The 13,835-nt window shown below is 37.4% G+C and overlaps 1 protein-coding gene across 1 annotated transcript in view; it reads left to right on the plus strand.

Moving 5' to 3' along the window:
* Positions 1 to 13,835, plus strand: part of DNAJC1 (DnaJ heat shock protein family (Hsp40) member C1) — a 227,282-nt gene that overhangs the window by 110,428 nt on the left and 103,019 nt on the right. Inside the window, exon 8 of the mRNA XM_004425444.3 lies at positions 12,116 to 12,279. Coding sequence (XP_004425501.3) covers positions 12,116 to 12,279 — 164 coding nt within the window. The remainder of the gene's footprint in view (positions 1 to 12,115; positions 12,280 to 13,835) is intronic.

The raw sequence follows: 13,835 nt of genomic DNA on the forward strand, positions 1-13,835 counted from the left end.
TAGTTTGAACTCTCTGTCAGGTAGGTTGCTCATTTCTGTTTCACTTAGTTCCTTTTCTGGGGTTTTGTCCTGTTCCCTTACTTGGTATGTATTCTTTTGCCTCCTCATTTTGCCTCTTTCCCTGTGCTTGTGTCTACGTATTAGGTAGGTCAGCTACATCTCCTGCTCTTGGATAGGTGACCTTATGTAAGTGATGCCTTAGGAGGCTTCCAGTGTGCTTCCCTCAGTTCTCAATGTTCCAGGGTTGACCCCTATGTGGGCTACGTGTGTCCTTCTGTTGTGGCCTGTTTGCTCTCCCATAGGCACCCAGGGAGGCTGAGTTATGCTCCTGGCCAGCTGTTGTAATGCTCAGCTGCTTGTAGTTGTTGTGGGCCCTTCAGTCTCTTTATCAGGTGTGGGGAGCCCCAGCACAGTTGGCTGCAAGTTCTAATACCACATTTGTGTTGCAGTATTTCTTTTTTTTTTTTTTTTTTAAAGATTTTATTTATTTATTTTTCCCCCAAAGCCCCAGCAGATAGTTGTATGTCGTAGTTGCACATCCATTCTAGTTGCCGTATGTGGGACGCGGCCTCAGCATGGCCGGAGAGGCGGTGCGTCGGTGCGCGCCCGGGATCCGAACCCGGGCCGCCAACAGCGGAGCGCGCGCACTTAACCGCTAAGCCACGGGGCCGTCCCCAGTATTTCTTTTAAGTGAGTAGGCCCCCAGCGTGGCAGGTTGTTAGGCTCAGGGCCTTACAATTGCTGTAAGCCTCTAGCCTATTAGGTCTCTTGTCAGCTCTCTGAGGATTGCAGCTGGGTGGGGCTGGCCTCAGGCACAGGAGCACCCAATCGTTTCAGGCTTTGGAAGGTGGGGCAAACCTCCTATGTGGGTCTTTGAGAAGCCCAAGTCTTCTGCAGCTGACAAACCCTGCCACCCACAGGTCCACACACACAGTCAACACAGTCCTGCCCCGTGTGAGCGCTCCGACCTCCCCAAGCGGACCCAGTCTCTCCACGGCAGGAGCCCCACACACTCCGCCACCACCCCACACTCTCCACCCGCTCCTTGTGCACACCCTGCCCCGCTCAAGTCGGCTCAGTTGCCAGGCTGCAGAAAATCCAGTCACCAATCTATGCAGGCCCACACGTTGCCTGAGGGCTTGTTGTTGGGTGGGGCCAGTCTCTAGGGTGGGCTGCCTGCCCTGGCTGAGCTGGATTAAATGGGTGCTTTAGCGGGTGGGGCAGACCCTGGGCTAGCAGGCCTCAGGGAGAACTCCAATGGCATCTGTGTCAGCACGCCCACACCGGGCCACAACAATGACCGCCGCCAATGTCCCAGTCCCTGGAGAGGTCTCACCCCTCACCGAGATGCACTCAGGGCCTATTAGTTGAGTCTCTTTTCACCACAGCACTGTGCACCTTTCTTTCTGGTGATTTTAGGATGCTTTCTGAAACGGGTAAGTTTGCGCGCGGGCCCTTTAAGAGCCAGTTTTAGTTTCTTTGTGAACCGGGTTTTCTGGGGGTACTCCCCAGTGTTTTAGTAGCAGGCAAAGTCAGATATTATGCCACTGGTCTCGATTGTGCTGGGTTCACAAAATGCCCACAGCGGGGGCGCTCCCCGGCTCAGGGCCCCGCGCCTCCAGGGAGGCTGCGTACCTGTGCGCTGCTCCCGGCGGCCGTGACGCTGGCGGCTTGTGAAGGCGGCGTTTTCCTCTCCAGAAGGGAGTCTCTGCCTCCTCTACCTCAGTTAGGATTGTCCGTTGTTGCAGGAGTTCCTCTTATGCAGTTTTCAGTTCTGTCTCAGGGGTAATTTTTCCACGGGTAGTTGTAAATTGGCTGTGTCCATGGCAGGAGGTGAGTTCCGAGTCTGCTTACGCCGCCATCTTGACTCCGCCTCAATTTTGGCATATATGAATTCTCCAATAATAATGGATTAAGTATGCACACTACAACTTTGAAAATAGGGTTAAACATAAAGTGTTTATCACAATACAAAAACTGCTTTTGAAGTTTGCTACCATTTTTCCAAAATTGTTCAAAGATTTTTGTTGTGCCTAAGAGTTTGATGGCAATTCTCAGATTTAGTAATTCTCTCCTACTTTGTTATTATTGTTTAATAAAAAAGATTATATAAAACACAAATTTTAAAATATGTAAATATCTGAAAACTCTCTGTGCGCCAGTAAAAATGTGTAATATTCTTCTAAAAAGTTTGAAAATTCATCAATAGCTTGTCATTTCTTGAAACTCAAAATGGAAAAACTACCAGAAAGCACATTAAAAACAATACTCATACTAGGCTCTGAGTAATAAGACCTCTGTCGCTCATGTTTTGGTATCAGTGGCATATTTGGAAAAGGTGATGGTATCAACATTAAGAATGTTAAAGAACAGTCACATTACTGTTAATAATGTCAGAAACTGTCATGTATTTTTAAATATAGTCTCTAATGGCTACATGCAAAGAATCTTTTAATTAATTTTGTTAACTTCATTACAGTGTTCTGCATTGTATACTTTGGAATTAATATATAAAGGTCCCAAATCCCCCAGTGTGCATTTCATTTGCCCCTATCCTTCTTAATTTTAAAGACCATCATTGGAATACTGAGTTCATAATAACATTTCCATCAGCTTAATTGAGTAAGTGCATCTCATGCAGATTAGCAATAGCTGTTTTATGCTGCCTGTTTTTCATGACCTAATTGCTAATCTGCCCTCCAGTCTATCTGCTTTACTGCCGAGATTGTGCAGTATTCTCTGAGGGCTACCCCAGAACTACATTGAGAAGGGTGTGGTGGTCTTATTAAAGTGGTATTTTAGAGGGGGAAATATGAAAAGGGTAATTTCTTAAAAATAAATATCATTCTTCTGGGAAGTCTTTATGCCAAAAATATGGTATCTATTTGGAAAAATTTTTTTATTATAAATTTTTAGTCAATTTTATGATTTAGGTTTAAAAACGTAAGCTGAATATTTATAAATGTAAGACTGTTTCAGTGTTAATGATATTTTTATATATTCTCTAATTACATGAGTTTTATTCTAAGTCAATAGATGTGAACTCTAAGTACTATAGTGAAACAGCCCATATCATGAATGGAAAAAAAAATACATTTGAGTTCTTTTAGGGCCGGCCCTGTGGCTTGGTGGTTAAGTGCGCGCGCTGCGATGCTGGTGGCCCGGGTTCGGATCCCGGGTGCGCATCGAGGCGCCGCTTCTCCGTTCATCCTGAGGCCGAGTCCCACATACAACAACTAGAAGGATGTGCAGCTACGACACACAGAACTATCCACTGGGGCTTTGGGAAAAATAAAATAAATAAAATCTTTAAAAAAAAAAAAAAAGAGTTCTTTTATAAAGAAATTGGTTGTAATGTTAAAATTTGAATAGACAAAAGGCGGGGGAGGAAGGATAGAAGTAAAGCTTAATATTTCCTTTATCTTTTTCTCTGTACCATATATGATTTAAGAACAGACACAAAATCAAGTAATCAAAACCCTACTGTCAAGTACTTATCTGTAGAAATAATAGTTCCAAACATTATGCTTTTCTTCTTGTTTTGTGGTCCCTGTTGTGTGCCCCAGTGATGAACCTAAGTAGAGGTGCCAAGGGGTCAGTGAGAAGATGGGGGACAGATTATGCCTCTTTAGGGTGGCAGGATGCAAAAACATTCACCTTCCCTAAGGTTTTCTGGAAAACTCAGGTTCGTGAGGAAAGGAGACACTGGTGCTGATTCGTAAGTTGATTCAGGGGTTGGTGGGGAAGAGGGCGAAAGAGATAGGGCAGAGGGCCCCAATTTAGGTGAGAACAGTTTTCCTGTGGTAATATATGGTGCTCAAGGATGGGAGAATATACTGTTTGAGATAACTTATGGAAAGGCCTATAACCAATCGGTAGCTCCAGTACCTTTGGAAACATGAGCAAATAGAAACTCTGTACCTTAACTTATGAACCACATTATATATTATAACCTGATAGGAGCCCTAGTCCCCAGAGTTTAAGGTAGGCAAAGAATATCTAAAAAAAATAGTGTTATTTCCTAGGTACTTTGCTCTAATAATAAAGGAATGTGAATTTTTAAAATCATACAGCTTGAGTATAAATTTACAGTTCCCTCAATATTTCAAATTGTAATGCTGTGTATGCTTAAATATAATGCAATCTTTTCCCATTAAAATGATTCAAAAAGTTTTTATCCAATTGAATTTATAAACATTTATAGCTATAGATTATCTCATCAAATTTCAACTAAAATTTTACTTATTAATTTGGAAATTAGTACCTATTTAATATACTTTACATAAAATAATATATCAGTTTATAAGTTCCATGCAGGCAGATATCTTTGTTTGTCTTGTTTATAGCTGTAACCCCAGAGCCTAGAACAATGCCAGGTACCTGGTAGGCACTCAGTAAATACTTGTTGAATTAATTATGAGTTTAGAAATACTGCATTGCTCTTTTCTACTTAGTACTTCTTAAAGCAATTTATTAAAATTCTTCAACAACATTTTTGACAAGAGGATCTTTGTCATCAATAAAACTACTTTTTGAGTGCTCAACGCAGCTTATGTGACAGAGTATTATATCATCTTTATTTCCATATATAATGGGATAGGGTCCTTTTGAATCCATGCATGATGCTGTCACTGGAAACTGTATCCCAAGCCACAAGTGCCTATTCATGTAATATTAGGATTTTTTTTGATGATTGCTGCAATAAAACCACTATATTGCTTTTCCCCCCAATATTTTTTATTGTGGCAAAATACACATAAAATTTATCATCTTAACCATTTTTAAGTGTGAGTTTAGTGATATTAAATATATTCATAATGTTGTGCAAGCATCACCCCCATCCATCTCCCGTAGCTCTATTCATCTTGCAAAACTGAAACTCTGTACCCATTAAACAGTAACTCCACATTCTCACCTCCTCCCATGCTATGAACATAGGTGTACAAACACCTCTTGAGTCCCTGGTTTCAGTTGTTTGGGTATATACCCAGAAGTGGAATTGCTGGATCATATGGTAATTCCATTTTTAATTTTTTGAGGAACCACCATACTGTTTTCCATATTGCCGTACTGTTCTGCATTCCCACCAACAGTGCACAGGGTTCCAATTTCTCCATATCCTTGCCAACACTTGTTATTTTCTGGGTTTTGTTTTCATTTGTTTTTTGGGGTTTTTTTTTTTAATTATAGCCATCCTAATGAGTGTTTCTTTGGAGAAATGTCTCTTCAAGTCCTGTACCCAATTTTGAATCAGATTGTTTGTTTTTTTGTCATTGAGTTTTAGGAGTTCTCTATATATTCTGGATATTATCCCTTATCAGATATATGATTTGCAAATATTTTCTCCCATTCTTTGGGTTGCGTTTTTACTCTGTCAATATTGTCTTTTGATGCACAAAAGGTTTTAATTCTCACGAAGTCTAGTTTTGTCTGTTTTTTCTTTTGTTGCCTTTGGTGTCATATCAAAGAAATCATTGCCAATGTCATGAAGCTTTTGCCCTGTATTTTCTTCAAGACGTTTATAGTTTTAAGTCTTACATTTAGGTCTTTGATCGATTTTGAGGTAATTTTTGTAGATGGTGTTTGGCCTGTAATATGCTGGATTATATTGATTAAATTTTGAATTTTGAACCAGACTTGCATTCCTGCAGTAAATACCATGTGGTCATGGTGTATAATTCTTTTTATATATTGCTGAATGCTATTTGCTAGTATTTTGTTAAGGGGATTTGCATCTATTTTCGTGAGAGATTTCATGTGAGTCTATAGTTTCCTGTTTTTGTACTGTCTTTGTATGATTTCATATCAAGGTAATACCAGCATTATATATGAATTGGGAAGTGTTCGCTCTTCTTTTCTGAAAGGGACTGTGTAGAATTGGTGTTAATTCTTTAAACATTTGGTAGAATTCTCTAGTGAAACCATCTAAGCCTGGATATTTCTTTTTTGAGACTTTTTAAATTAAAAATTAAGTTTTCTTTATAGTTACAGGGCTATTCAAATATCTACTTCATATATCATTTTCATGGGTGAGTTGGGGTACAGTCGTCCCTCAGTATCCACAGGGGATTGGTTCCAGGACCCCCCTTGGATACCAAAAATCCTCTGATTCTCAAGTCCTTTAGTTACCCCTTTGTATCTGAGGATGCAGAACCTGTGGATACAGAGTGCCAGCTGTAGTTTGTATTTTTTAAGTAATTGGTCAGTTTCATCTAAACTGTCAAGTTTTTATGTGTGTAGAGTTTTTCCTGATGTTTTCTTATTATCCTTTTGATGTCTGCATGTCCTGTTAGTGATTTCTCCTGTTTCAGTGCTAACATTGGTAACTTTTGTTTTCTCACTTTTTTGTCAGTTTTGCCAGATGTTTGTCAGTTTTATTTAACTTTTCAAAAAACCAGTTCCTTGTTTCATTGATTTTCTCTATTGCTTTAATTTTCAATTTCATTGATTTCTGTTCTTATTTTTATTATTTTCCCCCTTCTGCTTCTTTTTTTTGTTTTGTTTTGCTTTTAGTTTCTTGGTGTAGAAGCTTAGATTATTGACTTGAAGCTTTTCATCTTTTCTGGTGTAAGCTTCTGGTACTGTAAATTTTACTCTTAGCACTGTTTTAGCATGTCCCACATATTTTGATATATTGTATTTTCATTAGATTCAGTTCATTTTTTTCCTTCAGAATTTTTCTTTGATACATGGATTATTTAGAAGTTATGTTGTTTACTTTGCAAGTGTTTGAGGATTTTTCTTTTATCTTTCTGTTATTGATTTCTAGTTTGATTCCATTTTCATCAGAAAGCCTACTCTGTATGATTTCAATTCATTTATGTTTGTTGAGGTATGTTTTATGATCCAAGATATGGTCTATCTTAGTATATGTTCCATGGGCATTTGAAAAGAGTGTGTGTTCTGTTGTTCTTGAATGGAGTGCTCTGTAAATATAAATTAGATCCAGTTGGTTGATAGTATTGTTGAGTTCTTCTATATCCTTACTGATTTTCTGTTTAGTTATCCTATCAATTGTTAAAAGAGAGATGTTGAAGTCTTTGACAGTAATTGTGAATTTGTTTATTTCTCCTTTTAGTTCCATCATTTTTTGCCTCATGTATTTTGCAGCTCTGTTGTTTCATGCATACTTCCCATTTAGGATTGCTATGTCCTCTTGGTAGATTGACCTTTTTTATCATAATATCGTGTCTCTCTCTGTCCCTGGTAATTTTCTTTGCTCTGAAGTCTACTTTATCTGATATTAAGATAGCTACTCCTGCTTTCTTTTTTTTTTTTTTTTTTTAAGATTTTATTTATTTATTTTTTCCCCCCAAAGCCCCAGTAGATAGCTGTGTGTCATAGCTGCACATCCTTCTAGTTGCTGTATGTGGGACGCGGCCTCAGCATGGCCGGAGAAGCAGCACGTCGGTGCGAGCCCGGGATCCGAACCCGGGTCGCCAGCAGTGGAGCGCGCTCACTTAACCACCAAGCCACGGGGCCGGCCCAAACATTTTGTCAGTTTCTTTCTTTTTTTGTGAGGAAGAGCGGCCCTGAGCTAACATCTGCCAATCCTCCTCTTTTTGCTGAGGAATACTGGCCCTGGGCTAACATCCATGCCCGTCTTCCTCTACTTTATATGGGACATCGGCCACAGCATGGCTTGACTAGCGGTGCGTTGGTGCGCGCCGGGGATCCGAACCGGTGAACCCCGGGACGCAGCAGTGGAGTGCGCACACTTAACCGCTTGCGCCACCAGGCTGGCCTCCTGCTTTCTTTTGATTAATGTTTGTTTGGTATATCTTTCTCAATCTTTTTACTTTCAAATACCATATTGTTATAATTGAAATGAGTTTCTTATAGATAGCATATACGTAGGTCATGACTTTTCATCCACTGTACCAATCTCTACCTTTTAATTGGTGTATTTAGACCATTTTCATTTAATGTAATTATTGATATTAGGGCTTAAGTTTGCCATTTTATTTTGTGTTTTCTATTTGTTCTCTCTGTTTTTTATTTCTCTGTTTTCTTCTTCCTGCTTTCCTGTGGGTTACTTGAATATTTTTTTAGAATTCCAATTGGATTTGTAATTGTGTTTTTTTAGTGTGTCACTTTGTATAGCTTTTTTCATGGGGCTCTACATAACTTATCACAATCTCTTGGTGTCAACAACTTACCATCTAAAGTGACCTATAGAAACATTACCTCCCTTTACATCTATTTACCTCTCCCACATATAATTGTCTTAATAGTTTCTCTACATACATTGAATATTATAATTTCGATTCAGTTGTCAAACATAACTTAGAAAACTCAAGAGGAGGAGGAAAATATTGTATTTACCCATATTTTTACTTCTTCTCTTGTTCTTTCTTCCTTCCTATTGTTTTAAGATTTTTTTTCTTTTATGATTTCCTTTCTGTTTAGAGAACTTCCTTTAGCCATTATTATCAGATAGGTCAGCTGGTAACAAATTCTCTTAGTTTTTCTTCATCTGCAGATATCTTGGTTCCCCTTTTATTCCTGGGGGGTATTTTCACTGGATATGGAATTTTGAGTTGCCAGTTCTTTTCTTTCAGCACTTGAAAAATGTTGTGCCACTTTCTTCTGGTCTACATGTTTTTTCATGTAAAATCTACTGTAATTTGACTTCTTTTTCCACTACAGGTAAGGTCTCATTTTTCTCTTGCTACTCTTACGATATTTTTCTTTTCCCTTATTTTTCAAAATTTTGACTCGGACAACCTTGGCATGGATTTCTTTGGATTTATCTTGTTAGGAGTTCACTCAGCTTCTTGAATCTGTAGGTTTATGTCTTTTGCCAACTTTGCAAGTTTTCAGGCATTATTTCTTTGAATACTCTTTCAGCCCTACCCTCTTTTTCTCTTTCAGGAATTTTGTGACATGAATGTTAAATCTTTTCTTATAGTCCCAAAAGTCCCCAAGACTCTGATCATCTTTTTTTTTTTTTCCAGTCTATTTTCTCTGTTTTTCAGATTGGGCAAATTCTATTATTCTATTTTTAACTTCAGTGATTCTTTTCTCTGTCTTCTCCATTTTGAGCCCCCATCCAATAAGTTTTTAATTTTAGTTAGTATACTTTTCAGTTCTTATATTTCCATTTGGTTCTTCTGTATATCTTCTGTTTCCTTGCTGTTGACTCTTTATTTCTTCATTTGCCTTAAAAATGTTTATTATTGCTTGTCAAACCATTTTTATATGCCTACTTTAAAATCCTAGTCAGATAATTTGGATATATCTTTCATCTTGTTGTTGGCATCTATTGATTATCTTTTTCATTAAAATTGAAATATTCTTGGTTCTTGGTATGGTGAGTGATTTTTTAATTAAAACTCAGACATTTAGGGTATTATAAGACTCTGGATCTTATTTAACTCTTCTATTTTACCTGATATTCTCTGACAATGCTCTAACAGTGGAAAGGGATTGTTGCTGCCTTGTTACAGTCAGGTAGGGGTGGAAGTCCAGGTTCCCTTCATGACCTATATTACAGCTGAGGGAGAAGGTGACTGTGGATGCTCCCGGGGTTGGGCAGGTGTGGGTGTTTCTGCTTGCCAGTAGGCCTCCGCTGATAACACCTTGGTGGGATAGGCAAGAATGCCTGCTTATATTCCCCACCTGACCTCTACTGATATTGTAGGGGTATACCTCATTTGCACTGGGCGGTTGTGAAAGCCCTGACTACCCTCTAGGCTTCCTCCAAAACCACCCTGGCAGAGACGGGGAGGGACATCTTATTACCCCTGTGTGGATGTGGAAATCCAGGCTACCCACTTGCTCTCTTACTGACTCCACAGGGGAAGGAAGATCCTCATTATCTCTCAGTGGGGATAAAGGTCTGGCTATCTACATACCCATGGGGAGACTGGAGTTCCTCATTACAGCTTCTCAATGGCAGAAGTCTAGGATTCCCATTAGCCTTTGCTGGCATGGGGGAGGAGTAGGGCCGCAGTTTTTTCTGTCTCAATTGCCTGAGGTAGATTGGTTGTTATCTAAAATTTTTGTCTTGCTTTGCTGCCACTTTTCTGGTCCTTTGGCTAGAGATTTTTGTTTTTGTTTTTGTTTTTTTGGTCTGTGCCAGTTAGTGTTTCTGGGTTGCCAGCTTCTCCAGCTCTGAGGTTGGGGTATACGAGGCCAAAAGAAAACCCAGGGAAGTCACCACGTTGGTTGTTCATTGGGTCCTGCCATACCTAGCTCGTCTGTCTTCTCTCCAACGTTCAGATTATTCTTGTATTTTTTTTGTATGTAACATTTAGGATTTTTAGTTTTTCTTAGTGGGAGGACTATGGAAAAGTACTTCTACTCCATTTTTCTAGAAGTGGAAGTTTTATATTACTTTTTTAAAGTGATTTTTTAAATGCTTATTTAAAAAGACGTGAAACACTTGCGATTGTGATGAAACACCCCAGAAATAAATACAAATAACCAGATTTATTTGCTTATTTTTTATAACTGATTTTCCATAAATGGCCAAAATTAATACTGATGAGATGGTTTCCAGCTTATGTGTGTTTTCCCTTAGCAGTACTTTGTTGTCCAAAACAAAGAAATTGAGAGAAGCTGAGTAATGTCAGTTATATGGCTTCTTCCTCTTCTCTGAAAAGTAGTTTTGAAAAACAAATACTTGGCCTCCTTTTTGGGCTCATGGTGATTAATTTTTGACAATTTTATATTAGACTCATATGTCATTTAAGTTACTAATTTCCATTATGGTATCAGGTTGGTTCTTTTTCAAGTTGTCATCTCAAAAGCCTGGAAGTATAAAGGTATTGAACAATATAGGGTAAAATATAGTAATATAGTATATATATATATAGTAATATATAAGGTAAATATAGATACCATGTAATTTCTAGTTAAGGTAGTATCCTTTTTAACTAGAACTGTTCCCACAGCACTGTGTTCTTAATGTACATTATTTTTGGCCATTTTTTCTATTGGGCTGCTTATCCCCTTATCAGTTTATAAGATCTCTTTATATATTCTATATATCAATTTTCTGTTTGTACTCTGAATTATAGATGTTCTTTCCAAATCTATTATTTCTCTCTTGATTTGTTTATTCTATCTTTTATCTTTTTTATAGCATCTAGGTTTTCAGTCTTAGTTAAGATTTCCTCTTCCTTTAAATAGTACAGGTATTTTTTTATATTTCTGTTTGCAAGATTTTTATTGTTTTGCTTTTTAAAGTCAAATCTCTTATACAACTAGGGTTTATTTTTGTAAATGGTATAAGATAGTGTCCAGTTTTCTTTCAAATGGATAGTCAATTGTGCCAGCATCATTTATTAAATCCTTTTCCCACTGAATTAAAATATTTATGGATTCTCTATTCTCTTCTAGCAATTTGTCTATTTTTATGCCAATATCATTAATTTTATTACACTGGCATTATAGTATATGCAAACAAACACACACAGGATGGTGAAGATATAGTTATAAGGCTGAGATGGGGGGTTGATAATAGTAATTAAGAATGGAGTTGCTTCTCAATGTTAACTCTCTAATCAAAATGGGATTTAATGAAGAGGCCAATTGATAGTCATCTATTGATGACAACCCCTGACGCTGTCAGATTAGATTTTGCCTTTGTAAAATATTGAAAAGATGAATGTATACCATTTACTAAGAGCCAATTTTGTGCCAAGTAGTGTGTTAGGGGATATATAATTTTCCTCACATCAACTTTATGAGGTTAGATTTAGCTGTCTTTTACAGATAAGAAAATGGACACTTGTTCTCAGAGGTAAGTTACTCGCCCAATATTATTTTAACTATTAGATCGTAAAATTACAATTAAAACACTGATGACCAGGCTCTTTCCATTGTGCCAGAATGAAGTGTTTCATAAAAAGTACTTTGAAAACTAAAGATGTACACAATTTGAAATGGTGGTTATGTCATAATCATCATCTCATCATGAGTTCTATTTAAAAACAATGCAGTGGATAATGGACAATAAAACTTATGGCTATTTTTAGCAAAGCAATTCTATTTTGGTGAAAGAACAATATTGATGTTTTCTTTCAAGATGTGGTCTATGAATAAAATGTTAGAAATTCTTTTTATTCTTATATTCTTATGTTAATTGGTTCTTTTAAATATTTTTTAGAGCAGAAGAAAGTTAAAGTAAAAAAACCAAAACCTGAGTTTCCTGTATATACGCCTTTAGAAAGTGCCTATATTCAGTCTTATGATCATGGAACTTCTATAGAAGAAATTGAGGAACAAATGGATGATTGGCTGGAAAACAGGAACAGATCACAGAAAAAACAGGTAAATAAACTTTTTAAAATTTGTCTAATTGAGTAAAATACATACAAAAAAGTACATAAAATATACAGCTCAGTGAACTATCACAAGGTGAAGCAAGTTAACCATGGCCAAGATCAAGAAATAGAACATTGCTAATGTCCAGAAGCCTCATTCATGCTGCCTCCTGGTTATTGCCTTTCTTTTCTTCCACAAACATAATGATTATCCTGACTTGTAATACCACAGATTAGTTTTACGTGCTGTTTGAGGTTTATAAATGGAATCATCCTGTCTTTGTGCATTCAGGCTGCTCTAACAAAAATGTAATATACTGGGTGGCTTAAACAACAAACATTTATCTCTCACAGTTCTGATGACTGGGAAGTCCAAGATCAAGGCGCCGGCAGATGCGGTGTCTGATGAGGGCCCTCTTCCTAATTCATAGACAGCAGTCTTCTTGCTGTGTCCTCACATGGCGGAAGAGGTGAGAGAGCTCTCTCGGGTCTCTTTTAAAAGGGCGCTAATCCCATTTATGAGGGCTCCACCCTTGTGATCTAATCATCTCCCAAATGCCCCCACTTCCTAATATCATCACATTGGGGGTTAGGATTTCAACATATGGATTTAGGGGGACACAAACAGTCAGTCCATAACACATCCCATGTGTACTCTTTTGCATCTGCTTTCCTCTAGTCAACATTACATTTGTGAGATTTATCCATTATTGTATGTAGCAGTAGTTTGTTCATTTTCATTGCTGTAGAATAGTCCATTTAGAAATATAGCTTAATTTATTTTTGTTGGAGATTTGGGTTGTTTCCAGTTTTCAGCTATAATGAATAATTTTCCTGTGAACATTATTGTACTTTTAGTACACTTATGTGTAAATTTCTTTTTTTGGAGTTAAGTTGCAGGGTCAACTTCAGTAAATACTTCTCAACAGTTTTGTTTTTTTTAAATGTTTGTATCAATTTATACTTCAGTAGCAGGATATGAAAATTCCGATTACTCTGTATCTTTGCCAACACTTGGTCAAGTCTTTTGTATTTTAACCATTCTGGTAGGTATGTAGTGATATCTATGTATGATTTAATTTGCATATTCTTTGATGAATAAGATTGGACACCTTTTCCTATGTTTGTTGCACACTGATATCCTCCTATGTGAAGTGCCTTTTCAAGTTTTTTTTTATTGGGTTGCCTATGTTTTTTCATACTGATTTGTAAAGAGTTCTTTATATATTTCAGAAATTAGTCTTTTGCACATATTTTCTCCCAATCTGGCTTGCCTTTTCACTCTCTTAATGGTGTCTTTTGATGCCCAGAGTTACTAATATTAATCATCAATCTTTTCCTTTCTCTTATTTGGTGTTTTTTGTTTGTGTTTAAGAAATATTTTCCTACCTCAAAGTCATAAAGATATTTCCAAATATTTCTAGAAGCTTTAATATTCTACTTTTTACCTTTAGATCAGTAATCCCCAGGAATTGATTTTTGTGTTTGGTGTGAAGTAATGATCAAGTTTAATTTTTTTTTTCCCAAAAGTTTTCCGACCCATTGTCCCCATCCCAATTAATG

Source organism: Ceratotherium simum, chromosome 32, assembly GCF_057802395.1.
Source record: "Ceratotherium simum simum isolate JZ-2026a chromosome 32, ASM5780239v1, whole genome shotgun sequence".
NCBI lineage: Eukaryota > Metazoa > Chordata > Mammalia > Perissodactyla > Rhinocerotidae > Ceratotherium > Ceratotherium simum.